The sequence below is a fragment of the Xiphophorus maculatus genome, chromosome 13 (genome assembly GCF_002775205.1).
Source record: "Xiphophorus maculatus strain JP 163 A chromosome 13, X_maculatus-5.0-male, whole genome shotgun sequence".
Taxonomy (NCBI): Eukaryota; Metazoa; Chordata; class Actinopteri; order Cyprinodontiformes; family Poeciliidae; genus Xiphophorus; species Xiphophorus maculatus.
In genome coordinates this window covers 11,188,661-11,210,043 of record NC_036455.1, presented here as the reverse complement: position 1 = coordinate 11,210,043, position 21,383 = coordinate 11,188,661, and the positions used below count along the sequence as shown (strand labels likewise).

General features: G+C 35.9%; 1 protein-coding gene across 1 annotated transcript in view; it reads left to right on the top strand.

Annotated features, from left to right (window-relative positions):
- Window positions 1–21,383, top strand: part of LOC102220955 (voltage-dependent calcium channel gamma-7 subunit-like) — a 28,054-nt gene extending 6,671 nt beyond the window's left edge. The window contains exons 2-6 of the mRNA XM_005804704.2: window positions 5,909–6,104; window positions 8,514–8,600; window positions 10,666–10,806; window positions 15,322–15,467; window positions 18,217–21,383. Coding sequence (XP_005804761.1) covers window positions 5,909–6,104; window positions 8,514–8,600; window positions 10,666–10,806; window positions 15,322–15,467; window positions 18,217–18,738 — 1,092 coding nt within the window. The 3' untranslated portion in view covers window positions 18,739–21,383. The remainder of the gene's footprint in view (window positions 1–5,908; window positions 6,105–8,513; window positions 8,601–10,665; window positions 10,807–15,321; window positions 15,468–18,216) is intronic.

The window sequence follows — 21,383 nt, the reverse complement described above, 5'->3', positions numbered from 1 at the left end:
TACACAATGGTGCAATTCCATTACTAAATAGGGAGTTTCTGAACACAGCTGGTTGTAGTAGAATTTCTTTCTATAGTTTGGGGACTAAATTTATATGCTTTCCACACATTTCACATTTTATCTGTAAATAATTTCGAAAATCATATCCCTTTCACTTTACGGCTACTCTATTTTGTGTTTCTATATGTCAAAAAATCCTAACAAAAACGTTTGTGATTGTAAAGGCATTTTCTTAAAGCCTTTTCAAATGACACATTTATGTTTCCGAATTTGTTCTTTGAACTGTGCATAAATCAACTTGTTTTATTCTTTGTAAAGTAATGGAGATGCATATTTTTGCAAAGAACTGTACATACTGATAAAATGCTGCATAAATCAAGTCCATAATATCTAATTAATTTAATGCATCTTTCTTCATAAATTTGAATTCACAATTTGGTTCTGGCATTTTCAAGCTGTCATTTGTATCTTTTGTTTTGTAATGAAACAAACAAAAAAAATTCCATGGGGATTTTACATCATAAAGGATGTAAAATGTTTAGTTTATTCATTTAAAGAAATAAAAAATGAGAGACAAACAATCCTAGTGTACATCAAATTTAGGGATCATGTTTCTGTAGCCCAATTATACCGGTCTGAAGTAGGTAGGGGCCCCTGAGTTCGTTAAACCCATTAAATTACAAATAATAACACTCTCGTGTTTAACCCTTTGTTAAGTTTCACTTTAGAGTAATAATACACCAGTACTTTTCTATTCTTTTCACCCAATAATATAGCTTTGAGCAAGAATACTATTCTCCAAATACTATTCTACAAGAAATCAAACACACACCTGTATGAGATTTTGAACATATATTGAACACAATAATAAATTCACAGAAATGGTAAATGTTTCAGTCTTTTGGTTTCACAAAACCTATGTTAATTAATGTGGGCCCACACTTCAATGTTCACCTAAGCCAGCAATAATTAACTAAAATATAATTCCCCCCCCAAAAAAACCGTTGCAGGCCTGATGTGATGACGAAACGTGGAATTTGGTACCTTACTCCAAAGGAAAATCTTGAACCTTCTAGGAATTTCACCTGTCCTTAGTCCCAGTTGGCAAGATGTCTTCAGCTCCTTCACCAGTCCCTCGGTCCACAGGATTCAGGAGACAGTAGGAAAATCCAGCACAGCCACAAAACTCTCAGTGTAAGCTCATCTCTCTGAACTAAGCTCAACTCTGGAACGCTCCCACGACGGAAACTTTAGTGAAGTCTTCTGTTAGCTGAGTTAGCTCACAGTACTCAATGTCCATTCACTGTGCTAATGAACGCTAATGCGTTAGCGAGCATTACATATGACTTTCCACCTACTGACAGTGAATTCCGGTCTGTAATTATCACAGTAGCTGCAAACAGAAGTGTAGAGTCGATATCTATTAACAGACTGTCCAGTTGAAAGCCTAAATATCTGCTAAAACACTCGTTTATTAATAACTCCGCCATGTTTTTTCAGCGCGGTTCACCTCTTTCTTTCTCATTTCTTCTTCTCTTACTTCCTGTCTCTCCTTGACTCTCAGCCAACCATGGACCAGTGAAGTTGCTTTGTTCTACCCCACTTCCTCTTACAAACATAAGCCCTTCAAAATAAAAGATGGTGAAGCTTACTTTCCTATAAAACGGTATTAAATGCATTTCTTTTTGTTAACACTTATTTATAACAATTTTAACATTTTTAAGCAAACATGCTTAACACATTCTAACTTATTATTCCTTCCATGAACTTAACTCAATACAAAATGCCCTTATTTTGGACTGGGTTACATTTCAGTCAAACGTTGTTTATGTTCCCCACTTTTCTTTGTTTTCAATCTGACTTTTAATATTCTAGTTTCTATTACCATATTTATTATACAAAGAATAACAAGCTGGTCTGTGGTGTACAGATCGAAGGACATATTTTCACACATAAGTGTGTTATTTGAACAGGCTTTAAGGAAGTACTTGGCAAAATATCTGAAATCAGCTGCATGACCTACTTCACAGTGATTTTAGGAAAGTCAAGAGCTTATTGCAGCTAACTGAATGCTAATGAAGTAGTCAGACTTTTTTTTTTACTTCTGATATCTTCCCTTCTTTCACATACTAACATTTACATTTTCAGCCCAAATTTACCTTACTAACTGCCTTGCTGTTAGAAAAGGCAGTTAGATAACACCAAAAAGTGACTGTGTGCAGATTTTGATCAAATTCTTTCCAGTGAAAGGAAAATAATTCATGGTTTGTTGAAAAAGTTTTGTGCCAATAAAATCTGAAAATCTAAAGGGTGATGTTAATGTGAAAACCATATGAGGACAAACTTTGCGACAGAACTAGATTTAATATGAGAGACTGCACAGCTGCATATATTTACTTCAAGGCAGATACCTCCTCAAACCTGTTCTGTTGTTTTTATATGCTTACTATGCACAATTGTATCCCTATTTCCCATGTTATTCATCTTATTGTGATTTATCCTATCCAAACAAATCTTAATCTTGTCCTTCCATCCAGTTTCTAATTTCATCTCAGTCTTCCTTATCTCTGGCATTATGTCACTTTTTCCAAAGTATCTCTCAACATTACAGCATGTCTAATTGTCTCTCCATTCGCTGAGTTAATAAGCAGCTGGTACATCTTGGGAATTGTTGCCATATTCTCAATGCTTACACCACAAAGAAGCTCAATCCAACCCAAATGTTGTCTGCTATCTCAGCAAACACTGGCCGGCTGTAGCTGGTGTGGGAACCTGTGTTAATCACATTTGAAGGGCAGATATCTGTTCACAATAGTGTTTTGCTAGGATTCACCGCCCTTTGGGAAACATGCATTACTAGCCCCTAAAGCCAGTCATTACAACTGTGAAAGTTAAAAATATGGGGACATTTTGTGTGTAATAAGGGGGTGTAAAACCTGAAATCAGGTATGCAATGATTAAAGGACAGGGTAGGTTGAGCCTCCCAGGAATGACTTTAAATCAGATTATTGCGTCCTTTGGAGTGACAGGACCCTGATGGCGAGTGTGTGGATAATTAAATGAAACTCCAATCAACAGGCCTGTAAAGGCACTTCTCATCAAGATTCTGTATCTCTTTACCTTTTTACTTCCAGGATAACACTTCTGTTCATTACTTAAGTAAATTTTCACTGAGTTACAACCCGATCTGAGGAACCAACACCCTTACAGATTTACATATTCATCACTGTGTGCCTAAATACAGAAAACTATATGACCCATAAAGCATAACAAGCAGAGAAAGAGGAGATATTTTGAGCTACACTTAACTGCAGCAGTGGGCTAAAAGCTGCTCCACAGTGCTGAGTCCACACACTTGTCTGTTCAAATTAGCTAAAAAAAAATGTGCAGCGAGACATTAAATCTTCATGTCATACCTGTAGTTCCACACCAAAAGGTGTCTGTATTTAATTTTGCATTTAGAATGGAGATAATATATTGAAAAGTTGTTGTTTACCTGGAATACCTGGAGAGTCACAGTTGCAATCAAGAATGGCAGAATTATTTTAAATAATTCACTTGAGACTTGTAAGAAAGTTGTTTGTGCCAATCTGTAGTAGTACAGCAGCAGTACATAACTCCTGTCCTTCAGGGGCAGTGACCTGCAGCTTTTAGATTCCTGGTCCAACAGAATCAAATAGACAAATTAGTCAAGTTCCTCAAGGGCCCGCTAATGACCTGATTATTTGACTTGGGTTTGTCGAAACTGGATGACACTGTCCCTCAAGACTGAAGTTGAATACCCCTGATGCACACAAAAGAATGTCTTAGCATGTTAACACGCTAATCAGTAACATTATCTAAACGTAGCATCAAACTTGAGTGACAGGCCACACTTCATTCTTCTTCTGCCTGACAGGAGGTTTCTTTGTGCATCTCATCTGTCCTGTTGTTGTCTGCTGAGCTCGTTTTCTGCTAGACTGCCCTCTTATCAGCTTTCAACTCTAAACTTTTGAAGATTGAAGAGCATCCTTCAACCCTTGTTTCAGCCTATAATAGTAGTTTTAAAGCAAATATGTTTATGTTTCAAGCTAGAAAAAGCAGAAAACAATAAATAAAGCAAACAAACACATCTTTCATTTAATACTCTTGGTCATTTCTGGTGCTCAGAGAAGATTTATTTGTGAAAGCTGTTATTTCAATAGTCAATAATGGTTTTTAATTGGAAAAAAAAAGATATATGATAAAAAAGAAAGAAGGAACCATGTTATTTCAGATGTATGAAATATAATGCTATTACAAAAGAAATTTAATTTTTAAATACTATCAATATCTGATCAGTAACACAACAATTACATTTTGCAAACTTAATATTATACTGCTTAAACATAATATAGCAGTATAGGCGGTATTATGCTTTTAGGCTGCATTGTTGAAATTTTATAATATAATTAAACTATAATTACTGACATTATGCAAGATTATTCTGCCACGAACTAAGTTTAAAAGGTGTTGATAGCATTAAAAACTAATTTTATCTTTTTAAATAATAGGTCTTTGACATGGGGTTGAATAGGAATACTTATTATTTCAAAACAGATATTGGCTGCATAACTTTTACCCTTTGCTAAGTTACACCAAGTAAACCACAAGACTTTTGGGATAATGCACTTTGGACAGATGAGAGCAAAGTAGAGAATTTTGACCATAATACATATATTCATGTTCGGAGAAAAACAAGCACATAAATCAGCATGAAATTATCAATCATGGTAGTGAAAGGAACAGTTGGTACATGTGTTATAGAAACATGATCTTGGGACCTGCTCTCATTGAATCCCAGATTTAAGCACAACATCTTGATATAAAACATCTAAACTGTCAGCAATAACTTTAAACCACAAGATTAGGCTGTTGGGAATATTATAACCCTAATGCCACACACTCAATATTTAAATGATGTGAAATACTGAAGGCAGAGACTGACAAGGAAACAGCAAAGGAATTCATCTCACACTTATTTTCTTGCCACAGGGAAAGGGCTAATTGCTTAGTGACCATGAGTATGAATACATCTAATTTAAAAGCTGCTTCTCATGCATTTTATAAGTGCACATTAAGCCTGTAGCATGTTCCTTTAAACCATATCAACGGAATTCAATTTCCAGTTTTTAATAATTTATGCTACACCTGCAGGTGATGAGAGCTGCAGGTGGCATAGTATTTAACATGGTTTTAATAAGAATAAGAACAAGCTGCCTGCTAGCTTAAAGGCTGCTTCATTTTCACATACTGCATCATGAACAAATTTAAAACAATAATTTCTAAAATGAAGGTTAGGGAGAACAGTTTCTTCCATCAGAGTAGATCGGTGTTCTGGGTCAGTGTTTTGTTTTTGGATCATTGAAGGCATCACATCTGTTACATCAGGAGAGTTCACCGTATGATGAATGAGACCTCCATTTTGACTGGATGGATGAGTGTTTGTGTGTGTATGAGAAGAGGATATGTCTCACAGTGTCAACAGCTATGGTGAAGCATGACAGAGGCAACTTTTCTGCCACCTAGTGAGCGACAAGCTACACTGCATGCTACCTGGAAACCATAAACAGGCCTCATTTGGTAATGCAGAGGATGAATTTAATTTTTCACAACATAGTAACCTGAAGATATACCAAATATTAAAAGCATTGTCTGCTTTTAAAGAAGGTAGAATGTTGAATATGGTGCAGTATTAAGTTGCAGTCTTTCTGTTGTTTAGACTTTATAACATGATTCAAGTCACCTTGCAGAAATCTATGAATTATTCAAGCTGCCACAAAAACACACATCTTCTCACTATTCAAATTTTTTCTTTTTTTGTTACACCTCCAACGATAACCAAGGATTCACACTAATTATCACCAATTCTTTCCTCTTTGCTCCTCAGATGAGTTCGTTCAGCACGAGAGCGCTCACACTGCTCTCGTCGGTGTTTGGAGCTTGTGGGTTGCTGCTGGTGGGCGTTGCTGTATCAACGGACTACTGGCTGCTGATGGAGGAGGGAATCGTTCTGCAGCAGAACCAAACCATGGAGGTCAAGATGGCGCTCCACTCCGGGCTCTGGAGAGTCTGTTTTGTTGCAGGTCTGCAACCAGAATCAGTAAACATTAGACAATATGTGGTCAAAAGACTGGATGCGATTTGTATTCTTAGAAGAAGAATGTTTTCTTCTCAAAAAACAGAGACAAAGAAACATATGAAATATTTAGTTCAATTTTACCCAAAACTACAAACCTTTTTTGAGAAAAGGAGAAAAGACAGATCAGTGAGTTCTTTTTAATTTTTTTAAATATTTTAATTAGAGTTTCTTCATAGTTTTTCTGAGATTACTATTATGTATTTATTAGCTTGTTTTTAAATGGTTCACTGCAAAGCAAATGACTAGTCTAAAAGTCATGTTTGCAGCATGCTGTCCTGGATGTTTTTGAGGTGTGTTTGCACCAATGCCTCTAATTTAAGTGCATTAATTACCTTCACAGCAGGTCATTAAATTCTCCTCAACCCTGTTAATGAGCCATCATTTTAAATCAAGTTTGATTTGAAACATGCAGAGCTGCGTGCTATGAGGATCATGATTAGGAAGAACTGGTTCAAGGACTTTACAGCTTTTTCTGAGGAGTGGCAAACTCCTGGGGTCATCTGTGTGACTGCAAATTACAACCATTGTCGTCTTAAAGCACTTTACTGAACAAACAAGTTTGATCCAAAACCACTGTATAAAAAAATCCAAATCAGTCCAACTTCAGCTATATATAAGAATCATCCAAGGTTTTGTCAGGATCTATTTGAGTAATTTAATTCATTCTGTATGAATGGAGATTCCAGAAAGTATGACTTGCTGCAGGTGAATAGTGCCAGACAGATCCGACAGACATTGGTCCAACAATGAACGGACACCAAATAAAAGGGGTTTATGTGCATCCATTTAGTGTTGGATTGGGAGATGGTGGGAGAAATACTTATATTTGGGCAAAATAGGGAAAAATAATCAGATATTGGCCTCTGCAATAGTCATACTGCATGGTTTTCCCAGAAAATATGTGACACCGCTTAAAATTTGCCCCAGGGTTTTTGTTTTTTGGTTGATAGAGACCTAAAGAAGCAGTTGGTGCATCTGTCACATCAGAAATTTTCTTTCACGACAAGATTTTGGCCCAGACAGAAAATAATTACACAATGTGAACCAGAGGCTAAGGAAGCCCAGTAAGCACATGGCAACAGTGAACAGCTAATTACATCGGATCATGAAAGAAAATCTGGTCCACATTCCAGAACAAAACTGGGTCAAAATCTATGGATAGAAGTTATGAGATGGTAGCCAATCCCCTTAATGGATAGGAAACTTTACCACAGTATTCTAATCATGTATGCTGATGTTACCAATAAATGTAGTATTAACAGAACAGCGGAGAAGTTAGGGCTAAGTATTGTAGCTGGTTTTATCCTTTTTTGTCAAGTTGCAAAGTGTTGCACTAGAAAACAACATAATTCAAAATTTCCTGTGAGATTGTACTACGGAGTAGAACTAAAACCGTATTTTATAAGGCTATAAATCTTCACATTTCTAAGTTTTTGTTTTATGGCTGCATGCAGGCAATGCTGCAGTTTAAATCTAACTTCTCATACTATTTTAATTACTGACACCTAGATGTGGTTAAGATGTCTGAAGGCAATGTCATGTTTGGAACTTCTAATTTTAAGAACACACACTGCAAGGAGAGATTATTTAGACAGCATTTACAAACCTGAGATTTAGCCTTAAAATACATTAATAACTTGATAACAAAATCAGTATGAAACCAAGAGTCAGTGAAGAGTTCACTCTTTTTTATGAGATGTATTGTCACTGGACACAAGTGTTTTCCTCGAGACACACACACAAAAGCCAGGCGGTCACAAATGACTGTCCTTTTTCTGCAGTAGCTGTCGCTGTGTTTTTGGTCATGATGGTGTCGCTCTGGGGAGGAAGCCATGTTTCTGATGCTTGGTACAAAAGGTCAGAGGATGAAAACGCTGATGGCATTTTGAAGGGCCAGTCGTGTGTTGGTGCGTGGGTGAGAGAGGGAGGAGCCGTATCACATTTGTCTTGACATGCACGCATCACTTATCTGGCATATTTTTGCACAGACACGTTTTTGTGTATGCGTGTGTTTTTTCACAGTGTGACCACAGTTTGAGGTTAATTGTTGTTCAGCTCTCCTCTCTCTCTGCTCAGGTCTTGTTTTTCTCAGAAACCTTCTGACCTCCATCTGTCTGTGTCTGTAATTTTATTCTCTGCAGCTCTGTGTCAGTTTATTTACGTTGTTTTTAAGTTCATCTGTTCAATGGTATGTTTTCAAAATTACTATTTTGTTCGGCTCCTCTGCTGCTCAGTCTGGCCCTCCCTGTCTGACCTTTGACTGTGTTTTTCAGCTGTAGTTTCTGTTTTGGACTAGTTTTTTCATTTCCATATGCAAATATTATATCCCACCCCTCATTTCTTCCTCTCTTAGGACCTGAGAAGGGCAGATGTGTTGCATCGGAGTATTTCACTGAACCAGAGATAGAGATCACAACAGAAAACACAGCCAACATACTAAGTAAGTAAACATATATACACTGGATCAGCTCTATTTGGTGCAAAAATCAATATAAGATGGAGAATTTTATGCTTTGATTAAATAAAAAGTCTAACACACTCATTAAAATGTTCGCTTATCATTTTCAGATTTCTGTGTCAAGAAGGAAACTACATGACTTCCTTTCCAATGTCTGTCAAATTCTTTAGTAAAATGTTTCAGTACATACTGTTTGCTGGTTATTTTCAGTTAATTTTCCAGAGGTAATGTGTGTTTCGGGGGGGGGGGGGGGGGGGGGGGGGGATATACTACAAAAGCAGGGCTGTTTGTTCATTTTCTAATAAATTTAAAATCCCAATCAAAATGTATGACCAGTGAATGCACCGTACCTTCCACTCTTTGATGTGGAAGTTATTAAACTAATAATCAGCCTCTGTTTTACTAAAACTGATATCTTGGGGGGGGACATACTCCAGAAGCAAATAATGAACAATTGCTCACAGTAGGAAGGTTTTTATCATGCTGGTTTTAATTAAACCCTCAAGCACAGATTTTTTTCTCCTTTTAATGTTAATAATAAAACATCTTACATTGACATAGAATAACTTTTAATATGTTGCTCATTTGTTGTCACAGTACAGTCTCTTATTCTTCTTTTTATTTTTATCTTTCTGCTTCAGTTCATGTTGAACTTGTTTCTGGTACACCAATATTTCCCCACACAATTGATTGTACTATCTGTATTTAACAAACAAAAAAAAGAACCCGACAGATAATTTTGTGATTATTTTCTTTTTTTACTTGTTTAGCTTATACTTTTAATGAAGTTGTTTTGCAAAGTTACTGATATTTGAGTATAATTCTAGATAATGAATGAACTCTTGAACAAAACAAATCAAATTCTGGTATTACTCCATTGTATTTTCTGAGAAACATCAGTTACATAGAGGTACATGAAACTTGTAAGTTATTTAACATGTAAAAAATCAGGGGAATTCTCAAGGATAAATTAAATATAATCAAAGATTTTAAAATACATGGTTTCTACTGCTGCAAATAAAAAGCCTGTGGAGGACTTTATCTATTTTTAACAAAATATGTGTATCCTAAAACATTACGAAGGAGAGATAAGTGAATTCTGAGAGCTTGACAACGCCCCCAGTGGACTTTCTTTATCCCTAAGCTATTTCAATAATTTAAAATATTGACACTAAGAACCAGCCTGAAACATGTTTTACTCTCTGCAGTTTATTCTTCCACTGAGATGTAAATCACACCTTGTTGGAGGTACCTTAGGGAAAATCTGTGGTCTGGTTAATGGTGGACAGATATTCTTAGGTAGATGCACAAGTTATAACACCGCACTGCATCTGTGGATGAATAAATCATAACCTTACTCAACTTAGCCCTGAATGAGCTGTGACAGATCAGCATTTATAGGGAATAGATAAGTAGAGTAATTTAAATGAAACACATTCTGCTTATTCTTTATTATTTTACACAGTGTTTAAATTTCCTGTGTAATTGTTCTTGTTCAAAGCAATATAAACATTTCTTGATATTGCAGAATGAATAAGATCTTTCCTAGGTGGGATGTGTTAGTTTCAGCCAATGTGTGTATTCACACATTGGCTGTATTCAATGTATGCTTTGGAAATGAAAGCCTCACACTCAAAAATAAGTGTGATGTGAATATACATGATATATTTAGAAAAATAAGCATCGTAACAGAGGTTTAGATTGTCTGAATACACTGGACAAGCAGACATGAGCAGAACTAAAACTGTCTTGTTTTAACAATTTGAGAAAGCCCAGATATTAATGTCATCTTCTTAGCTGCTAATTTAAAATCTTTATTAACTATGAAACAAGTCATGTACCAACATGAAAGACAAAAAATGTGCAGTCATGGTGATGGAATTTCACAAAGGCTGTAGATATAATTATGGTAATCCTTATGAACCTAAAACAAGAACATTTGAGTATAATTTGAAGTCCAACAGTGAGAAAATGAAATCCTCTTTTTTAATCATCCATGTTCGTTTCATTAACATTTCCTCTTTTGTCTTCTTTTGCTGTTTTTCAGAAATGGTCCGGACAGCCACACCGTTTCCCATGGTCTCCCTGCTCTTTGTCTTCACCGCCTTTGTCATTAGCAATATTGGTCACATCCGGCCACAGCGCACCATACTGGCCTTCGTGTCTGGGATATTCTTTATACTATCAGGTAATGCTTACACGAGAAACGCAGACAGAGCAAGCACCTCACAGTCCAAACATTTGTGGCAGATATTTTGTGAACTTGTGGGGAAAACAAATATGGCTTTAGAGATCTAAACCTCCCAGAACAGTGATTTCGGAATGGTGTTTATTATTATTATTATTATTATTATTATTATTATTATTATTATTATTATTATTATTATTATTATTATTATTATTATTATGAGCCATAATAAGTACTCATTGCAATTTCCCTCAGACTGGAGATGTTGAATTATTTAATTTCTGTTTTTTCCAAATGCTTAATCTCCTATATAAAATGGATTTTCAGCTTAAAAGGTGGTATGTCCCTTATTGACTGCAACTTCAGAATCCAATATGGCTGACTCATTCATGAGACAAGATAATAAATGTCATTATATTTGTTCTTTTGTGATTTTGAGTCCTATAGACAGACTTTTACAATCTCTATTATTTAATTTATTTGATCTGTGTTTTACAGAATGCAGAGAAAAATACTGTTGTCTCTGTTAAGTTGGCCCTGTTGCAAAATGCAACAAAATCATATTTCTATTGCAAATGGAACAGAATAAAATTGAAATGTTATTCCACTTGATGTCATTTCAACTACCGGGATGATTATCAAGCAGCTTGTAATTTTGTGGAATAAATCCAAGAATTTTTTCAGTTTTTGCCTCGATTTTGCAATTACTTTTTATTGTAATTACAGGAAATCAAGTTACCACATTCCATGCCGAAAGGGTCTGTGTGATGTTAAAACTATTCTATATCTGAATATGTTTTACTTATTGTTTTTATGCTGAACTTTAAATGATCTGTGACATTTTCTGACACTTTTTAAAGGTATTATAATAAATGTTTTAAATCTCTCCTGCTGCTTTTCGGTTATTCTCATCTCGCCAAACTTGCAATAAAGGTCTTCAAAAGCCACGCTACTGAGGATTTAAAGCTTATCTTTGCATTAAAGATAAAAAGCCTTGTGATTAAAGGGGTGCTGAGGTTGAACTCAGTCTTTATAGAGGCATAGTCACCTTACTGTGCTCAACTTTAACAGCTCTTTTATTGCAAAAGGAATCTTGTTTTTTTCCTGCTACAGCACAAACCCTGAAACAAACTCTTGAGGAGAGCAGAGAATACCTCAGTGAAACAGCAGATAGAAGGCATTTCATTTAATGTTACGAAAGCTGAGTTATTTCAAATGGATGTTTGTTACAACAGCTTTAAGAATGGGAGACATGGGCAAAGATTTTCATGATAAGTTATATTTGAACAGAAAGACTTGATGTTATTTAGTTAATTCAACCAGAATGTAAGAATTTTTGCAGTAAAGATTGAAAGTGTCAAACTCCTTTTAGCTATTGGCTAAAATGAGATGTTAAATGGCAACAGAGACGGGTTGAGATGTGCTTGACAACATTTGTAGGGACAAATGGTAAAAAAGACAACTCTGCAGACTTAAGAGTCACTTTTGCTTCTCCTATACATCTTTCTTAGCTGACATCCTGTCAAGCTGTACCTTATTCTTGCAGCAGGCAGTACCGTGGAGGTGATTTAGTCCCAAATAATAGCTTCCTGTCAAGGAAACTATACAGGAGTAGTGTGTTTATGTTTCAGTGCATGTTTTTGTTTCCTTTTAAAACAGAAAGTCAGTACTTTGATTTTTATTTTTCTATATGAATGTCTGTTGCTAACTGTAGCCAAATGGCTCAAGCGTCCTTACTTCAGTAGATAGACTGCATTTAGTATGAATATATTCCAAATGGATTTCAGACAAGCATCTGCAAACAATCCTAATATTTTAATCTTCATTGTTCAATCACATGTTTTTAGATTTGGTTGACTTTAGATTATGGGGATTTTTAGATACCACTATTCACAAAAAGATATAGGATGTGTGTCAAAACTTTCAGCTTGTCTATAGGGCAACAGCCTGTCATTGGTGCATTTTTTTAGTATGCTAAAAGTAAGATAATCAACTAAGTAATGCACTTGCTTTGTTGTATTCTTAGACGAAATACTCATGTTATAAATTCAGATGACGAAGAATGACTTGTAAAATACAACACACATTTTTGAGCTAAAATAACGCCTATAGGCACATCAATGCCTAGAAGCACATATTAACAGTTTTTGTCTCATTACTGGACTTTGAGCGGTGTGTCATTTGGATCAGACTCCTGTTGGAGACAGAAATCACTGCAACCAGCAGGATGACATCACCTCCTTATATCACTGCAGGACAGCTCTCTCTAACGTTTTTTGGTCTAACCGTTCATCTGATAAATAGATTACTGCAACTTTTTGGCTCTCATGCTTGTTGGGCAAAAATCCTCATTGTTGCACCTTTTATGTGCATGGGTGTTAACCTCACAGATGCTATCTTAGCATGGTGGACTGCTGACTGGACACATGATGTCATACTAATGTTGGCGAGCCAGCATGGAGAGGATCATCCTATCATACCAAACTGTTCAGCACAATTTGTCATGCATTTCTGCCCCTGAAATCTATATTGCAGACACAATCCAGTTTTTAAAATGTTGCAGGAAAACATGTAGGTTTTACGTACACTGGATTGCAGTGAATAATGTGGGGTATTTACAACAATTTGAAGATATGTTAACTTTGTAGATAAACAGCAAATATCAAATATATGTTTTTTTCTTGCAGGTTCTCATTTTACAACAGTGATGTTGTTAATCTACAAGTGAGCAGTCATGAAAGACTTTTGTAAAGCCATGCAATTGAAAGAAATTTCTAAAATATTCTATTGCTAAATAAAGAAGAAACACCAAGAACAAATACTCCCATAAATCTATTAAACTGACTGTTAAAAAAAGAGAAAACTTTATTAATTGGGTGGTTTGTTGCAGACTGTGTGGTGATTATCCAAGTGATCGATGTTGTTGGGTTTTTTTTTGTTTGTTTGTTTTCTTTTTCAAAGTTTTCTATTTGCACATAATTTTCTCAGGTCTAATTTCATGTGGGATACAATAACCAAGAGCTTAGTACTAAACGCATTAGGCTACAACACTACCCTCTAATGGTCAAGATGAGACATTACAACTTTATTTTCTATGAAACAATTTAAATCCTAAAATTTAGCACTACAGAAAGGAAAACCCTGAAATTAGCAATTAAATACATTAAAAACATTTACTTGTGATAGCTTAATTGGAGACTTCTTTTTATACATTTGAATCTTTATTAAAATGTATTTATATCTTTGATTTGGGCCATGCCCAGTATGGATCAGTAATTGAGTAAAACAAAATTTACTTAAATGTTGTTCTTAATTTGTATTACTTTCTATAAGTGCAGTGGGTTCTGTTATCTTTCTAACATAGTGTGGTGTTGGGGCTTTTCTGGTGATTTCTTCCTTCCTGTGCATAACATGCCAGGTTTTTCCTGCGCCGGGCTTTACAGGTCGGCTGCAGTAAATCTGTTGACAGAAGAGGTTCTGACACACTTCTAATGAGGCTTCATTGTCTTTGTTTTAATGTGTGTTTGTGTAAGCAATGGGAGTCCATATTTGACTCCCATTGCTTTGTGCACTCACATTTCTTTAAACCACAAACAGACATGCAGGTCTCTCAGTGTGTGCAAGACTCTGTTCTCTTTTTATCTCTTTGCTACAGCTCTGCCACTTGTTAAGGTTTTCTTAGCCTATTTGCAGCACCGTCAGGACACATAATCATTAGGCTTTCCAGGCTTTTTTTTTTTTCCACAGACCAAGTAAAAAAATAAAATAAAATCATATTCAGATGAGAATAGCATTGCAGTAAATCAGGAGAAATGCATATTTCTAATTGCGTGGTTAAATCAGTCATTTTCTACAACGTTGTCTAGAATGTCTGACCATTTTCTTTGTTTTGTTTTTTTTTTTGGCTATGAAATGTTTTAAAACCCTTATGTCAAAGACTGACCGTTCAAACGTTCAAATCATTTAAGTTCAATGTGTACTATTAAAATTAAACTCTTTCTTTATTAGCATTATAGAAATTTTTTATGTTATGGAGTGCATCAACAATTTTCAAGATTTGGTATGTTACTAGGAAGCACTTTCATGTTTCAAAAAATTATGAACAATAAACAGAACTTATTTTAAAGGATGACAGCAGAACTGTTGTTCCAGTTGGACTGAAGTTGTAAAGAAATCATTATAAGGAAGAGGATTCCATACAAAAGAAAAAAATAATTTTGACTCTAATTTCAGAATTCTGACTTTTTCTCAAAATTCTACAAGAAAAAAATAGCAGAATTCTGACTTTTGATCTCAGAAGATTAAAGTCAGAATTCTGAAATTTAATCAGTGGTCCTAAGTCTCTTCTATATATGTCAACTCCTGGAGATAAGGAAAGAAAAATATATATATTCTCAAGACATTGTCTCTGTCTTTATTCTGGTGTTTGTCAAGTTAATATAAATTGTGTCTTATAAAGTGAACAATGATATGTGGTTTCAGTTGTATGTGTCTGTTGGTTTTTTGCCTCCTCAGGTCTCAGTCTGGTGGTGGGTTTGGTTTTATACATTTCCAGTATTAATGACGAAGTGATGAATCGACCCAGAGAGCCAGAGCAGTTTTTTCACTACCACTACGGCTGGTCCTTTGCCTTCGCTGCCTCCTCCTTCCTGCTCAAAGAGGTAATTCAAGAAACCCTCATGTATGCACACACATATTTCAATCACATGCAGTTGCAAAGTTACTTAGTTGCTAATCCTGCATGTAGATAAACACATGGCAGAAGCATTTAGGAGCTGTGTTACTATTTTGTCTGCAAACACTGCAGCTGCAGCACACATACTGTACGTTGCTGGAAAATTCAACTGAACACATAAGACTCTTTTAGCCAGTTAAGTTACTCAAATATATGCTGATGTTTAGGATTTATAGAGTCAGTATGCATAGGCCAGACACACACACATAGATTGCATAGGATCTGGCTGTTAAACAAACACAATTCAGATTAACACACTCATTTAAAACAACACACACATAAATGCGCGTACACTCACCAGATGTATTGAGCCAAACACACGCTTAAAAGTGCCTGCGTAGGATCTCGTCATTCCGCTCACATCAATATTCATAAATGTTAATAGCTGGAATACTTGAGGGCAGCAGCTCTGTTGCAGCAGCACTTTGCATCAGAAAATTCCTCGCTGGTGGAGGCGGGGGTTCTCTGCTACACTCACTCTTTCATCCTTCAATCTTTTCATTTTTAGATCTTTCCTCCTCCTCCTTCTCCATCATCTCTTTTTCATCTTGCCTGTCGGCCTTTCTTTTCAGTCTGGTCTTGTCTTTGGATGTCCTTTACTTTTATCTTGTCTCTTCTGTCTTCTTTAATCTTCATTGTTTTAATCTTCTTTTGTCTCAACCCTCTTCTGTTTTTCTTTTCTCCACCTTATCCTCTTTCCTTCACTGCTTTTGCTGCATCCCCTCTTTGTCACTGTGACATCTTTTTTAAATGTATTATTTCACATTAGTTCCTTTTGTCCTTTTCTTCTACCAAATTTAATTGTTTTTACATTAGCACTTCTTCCTGATTTCCAACCTCCCTCTTTTTTCTAAGGCATTTTTTCAGTATTTATTTCTACCCTTTTGGTTAATTTTCAAATTTTTTCGATTTTGTTTAAAAAAAAGTGCAATTTTTTAAAGCTTTCAATCTTTTTGATAATTCCCTGTTGTCATTTAATTTTTTTAAGTTTCTTTTCTTTTCTTTGCCCGTCTCATATAATCATCCACATTTCCTTTATCTTTGGTTTTTTTTCATCCTTTTTGTACTTATTTCTGTAGAATTCCATAGCAGATTTTCACACACAATCTGTTTCTCTAACACATACTTTCTCACTTTAATCAGCATTCAAGTTTGTACATGTTTTTGTAGTCATGATGTTGTGGATGAATAGTGAATGAGCTGAGGAAGCTCAGTGAAAGCCCAAGTGAAAACATGAATACATTTTTGGGTAATTGCTCATTCCACCCTGCAGCTCTGAGGCCTTTTTGTCAACTCCTTGCAAAATTATGTCTGATTTATTCATCTTTTCCTCTCCTGATGGTTGTTTGAAATCTTGCAATTTACGAATAAGGATGCTGCAGGTTCTGTTAGCTCAAAAATTGGCTGAGTATTATTTTTCATTTTCTACTACCTGTGGTAATACAGATGTTATTATGAAATAAAAGGTAACGTCTGCTTTTTCCCTTTGTCAATTTCGGTTTTCCGAAACAATTTCCCGACAGCATAAAATCCCTCTGGACTCAGCGAAGATAGTCCTGCTATTACTGTCTGTTATTAGACTGACACCATTAATACATGATTGTGATTGGACTACTGCTGGAGAATGCTAAATGGAAAGCCATTTTAATATGAAAGACTCACTTTGCAGATGTAATAAATATGTATTCTGGTTTCTGGGGTAACAGTTTGTAGCCTCCCAGATTATCTGTAATTATTGCTTTTTAGTTTAGTTAGATAAGTGCCTGCTAAGTTTTGTTTTATTTTTGTTGCAAAGAATCAAAAAATAATATCAAACAATGGTATGTAGGAAACGACACATTATGTCCCAACAGAATGGATGTAACATTAAACAATACATGTTGGCTACTAAACACTTCTATAAACAGTTAAATTTGAGTTGGTGTTTTGAAGGGATTCATCAGGTTTTTCATCATATTTGTTTTATTGTTTGTACTCTATTTAAGTAGTATATGAACTGCACTTATGCAGCACTTTTCTAGTCTTTGAGCCACTCATGCTCATTTTAGACTTGAGTAACACTAATTCAAACTAATAAAATTCACTTCTTAATGCAGAATATTGCTACACAACTTGATGTTCTGTGGCTAATTTTATGTCAACATGTGGTGGGGGAAAGCATGAATCTAACTTTCTAATTGCCAGCTGACTGCTCTTCCCTTCTCGGGCCAGAACAGTTCCTGTCAACAATTGAATCACTAGTTGAAATTCAGCGAGAACACAAATAAATAGAACCTAAATGTTGGATTCATATCTTTTCCTTAACTGGAGCCTTATCCTTTCTTGCGCAAACTGAAAAACCCCAACCAGGCCCCACTAGGGACAAGGGTGTTAGATGGATGGATGGATTAATATATCCTAAAAATATCTGGGGTTTGAACTATGCTTCTCCATTTAGGTTTCTCTATGTTTAAATAGCAGATGACTATTTAGATTTAAATGTCCAAACCAGTTTTACATCAAACTCTGCAGTTAGAAGGCTACCTATGATATGTCTGAAATGTCAATTTCAGGGGTGGGGAAATAGGCAGCATTTATAGTTAAGTTAAAAGAAAATGACTACCTGTCCATTTTAGTCTACATTCACAGAAGATAAAATAAACCTATTTATGTAACTCTATCTGTGTCCTTCTCAGGGTGCAGGAGTGATGTCTGTCTACCTCTTTATGAAGCGTTATGCAGAGGAGGAGCTCTACCGCCCCCATCCAGCACTCTACCGCCCCCGTATGTCTGACTGCAGCGACTACAGTGGCCAGTTTCTTCATCCAGACTCCTGGGCTCCACCACAGCGGGGCCGAAGTCCCTCTGATGTCTCCTCTGACATCTCCATCCAGCTCAACCAGACCCCGCCGCCTCAGCAAACCCTAAAGGGCGGCAGTAGCTCCCAGGCAACGCCTTCTTCTTCCGGGCCTTCATCAGCTGCCAGCTACCAGCTCCATCCTGCGTCTTCCTCCTCCACCTCCTCCTCATATCCACACCCCCTTCACCCAGGTGCCACCTCTACCCTCACTAGGATGCCACATGTTCTCGCCCACTCGCAATCACATCCCCATTCGAGCGGGCCCCCACCTCAGTCCCTGCCGATGGTAGCACCTCCCTCTGCCGTGCCTCCTCCTCACTATCACACACACACACGAATGAGTGCCTCACCATGCTAGGCTGAGTGAGCATGGAGTGGGGTGGGGGGTGGGATACAGCTGGGGTTGATACACCAGATGGGGGGGACATGCCTATGTTATAGCTCTGAAGGCACTCACCAGATGCACACAAACGCTAATCCTGCTCCCTTAAAGTGTGTGGGAGGAGGGATACAGCAGAGCAACTGAACGAAGGAGGTTAGAGGAGCAGAAAAGAAAAGGGGGAGAGGAGGAAAAAAAAGGAGGGAAGGATGGAAGAAAAGCAGGTGGGCGAAAGGATGAGTCACTGTAATGATGAGCCCGAGATGAAGACAGACGCTTAACAAAACTTTAACATGCTGGGAGGGATCACGCGATGGGAGGAGTGAGGAATATGATGATTAGTAGCAACAAGACACTCATGGGGTTTTCTGATGAATACATTCATCATCATGAACTTGATACAAAGGCAACAGCATGAAGAACAATTTAGGAAAGAAAAAAAAATTACAACGCTGTGTATTGTGGAAACAACAATTGAGCAACACAAAATGTATAATTTAAGCATTTTATTATCTGATTAACCAGATAAGACTTAATATATTTCCTTATTTGCAAAATTTTATCTTTTCATGAACATGGTGGGATAGTTTTCTGACCTGTATATTTCATAATAAATGCTGGTGAATATTGTTTAACATTTTCATCCCCGGTATTAATCTCAGTTATTTGGGACTCGATCATTCATCAGCCCTGAACTGAGTCTTTCATATTCAAAACTCATTAGTTTTAAATAAATAACCCATTTTATCAACATTTATTTTTCAGTATACACTCTGTAATAACTCACTCAGAACAGCATCAATGGCCTAACTCAATTTTTGTGAGAAATGTAACTGACATAAAGTCACAGAGATTAGACCTACAACATTTATGTTAAGATGAGTTTTTTCTTGGTTAATTTAGACACCCTTGATCAGAGCCATGATTATCTGAAATAGGATCAATATATCCATAACCTTTTTAATAAAAATGTTTGTAGTGAAAAACATATTTACCTATCAACAATAAAATTGTCATTTGAAAATATGAGAAGAGGTATAATTTTTTTTCTGTTTTGCTAAATGTTGACAATACTGCGTTCCCAGCATCTTGATAACATAAAAGAAGAAAGTAAACAGGATCTGCATTGCTTTCACCTTTTGCCTTTGTGTCATGACCTACCAATACAGCTCATTATGTAGGGGTTAACTGTATATGCATAGAGAGTTTTACGCCTGATAGTTTCTTGTATAGCTTCTTCTTCTAAATTTTTTGCCAAAACAAGAAAATCTAAACTTGTTGGGAGGTAGCATTAATGGACATTTTTTTGTATTTAAAGAAAAAAAAGTTTTGGAAATGAATGTGCTGCAATTTCTGGAATGAAGCTAAATATGTAACTCAGAGACTTTCTATGGATCTGATTCTGGATAGTTGAGGAACCTCTGTAGAATCAAAGGTTTCAGTGATTTGCATGAAATGTTCAAATCACTAATGGTAAAATCGAGATAAAGGACATTTAACAATCATGACCCAACACAAACAGTTAAGCTAACCGTTTTAAGGACATATTATGATAAATTGCATTTGAATGCATTTGAGTGACATTGTACTTCTCAGATTGGTAGATTTCAATGAAATTTCACTCACCCAGGTTTGACAAGAAGCAGAAAATTTATAGAAGAAATGAATAGAATTACTCAAAGTGCACTTTGAGTAACTTAAACTTGTTGGGGAACAAACTGGAAACTTGTGTTTACTTCTTGTGGTGTTGTTTTACTAATGTGACAACTACTATAGTCATACGTTTAATGCTGAAAAGCAATTCAAAATCAGTGAAAAAGTTTTGCGGGTTAAAGAAGTGCAAATATGTGCTACTTTACAATTCAAATCCCACATCTTAATTTGTCTCCGATCTGAATTTATCTTGTTTCACAGTAACTGCAGTGATTGCTTGTTTTTGTAGCTGAGTAGCAATCATGCTTAAAATAAGCCATTGTTTTTAGCATTTTTAGATTTATGGGGGAAAAACTATATGCTTACAAGCTGTGATACTATGATAAAAAAGAAACATGTAGCCAATGCAGTTAAGAATATTTTATTATTCTTTGTTATGTAGCTATTAGATAAGAAATGATTTAGCTGCTGATAAGAATTTTTGAATACATTTTGCAGATGTATTTTTTATTTTGAACTGCTAAGAGTTGAGCATCCATGCTTATGAATACTCACATGCGCACATAAACATGTCTATTAAGCTGACTGTAAAAATCTCTGCAAAAATACCAACAAAGTGTTTTTGTTTTTTTTTTTTAAAAACTGCAGCGGAGAAATGAAGCTTTAAAAAAAATATTTATTTTATTTTTACCTCTTTTGTTTAAAGCTTTATTTTATTTTTTTTCCCAAGCTGTGATTTGGTCTAAAAATTCACTCTGCATCATAAGTATGCAATCAGCGCAGGTTGAATTATGTAAGAGTTGGTGGACATCTTGAGTCAGTTATATTAGACTCAATTGATACCTAGTGAAAACAATATTTATTTAAATGAGCTGCTTTATTGCATAACTTTATTTTTGTCATGCCTGAAAGTGTACCATTTGCAGTGTTTTGTTAACTTTGAACTCAATAAACTTTTGCCTGGCTCTAGA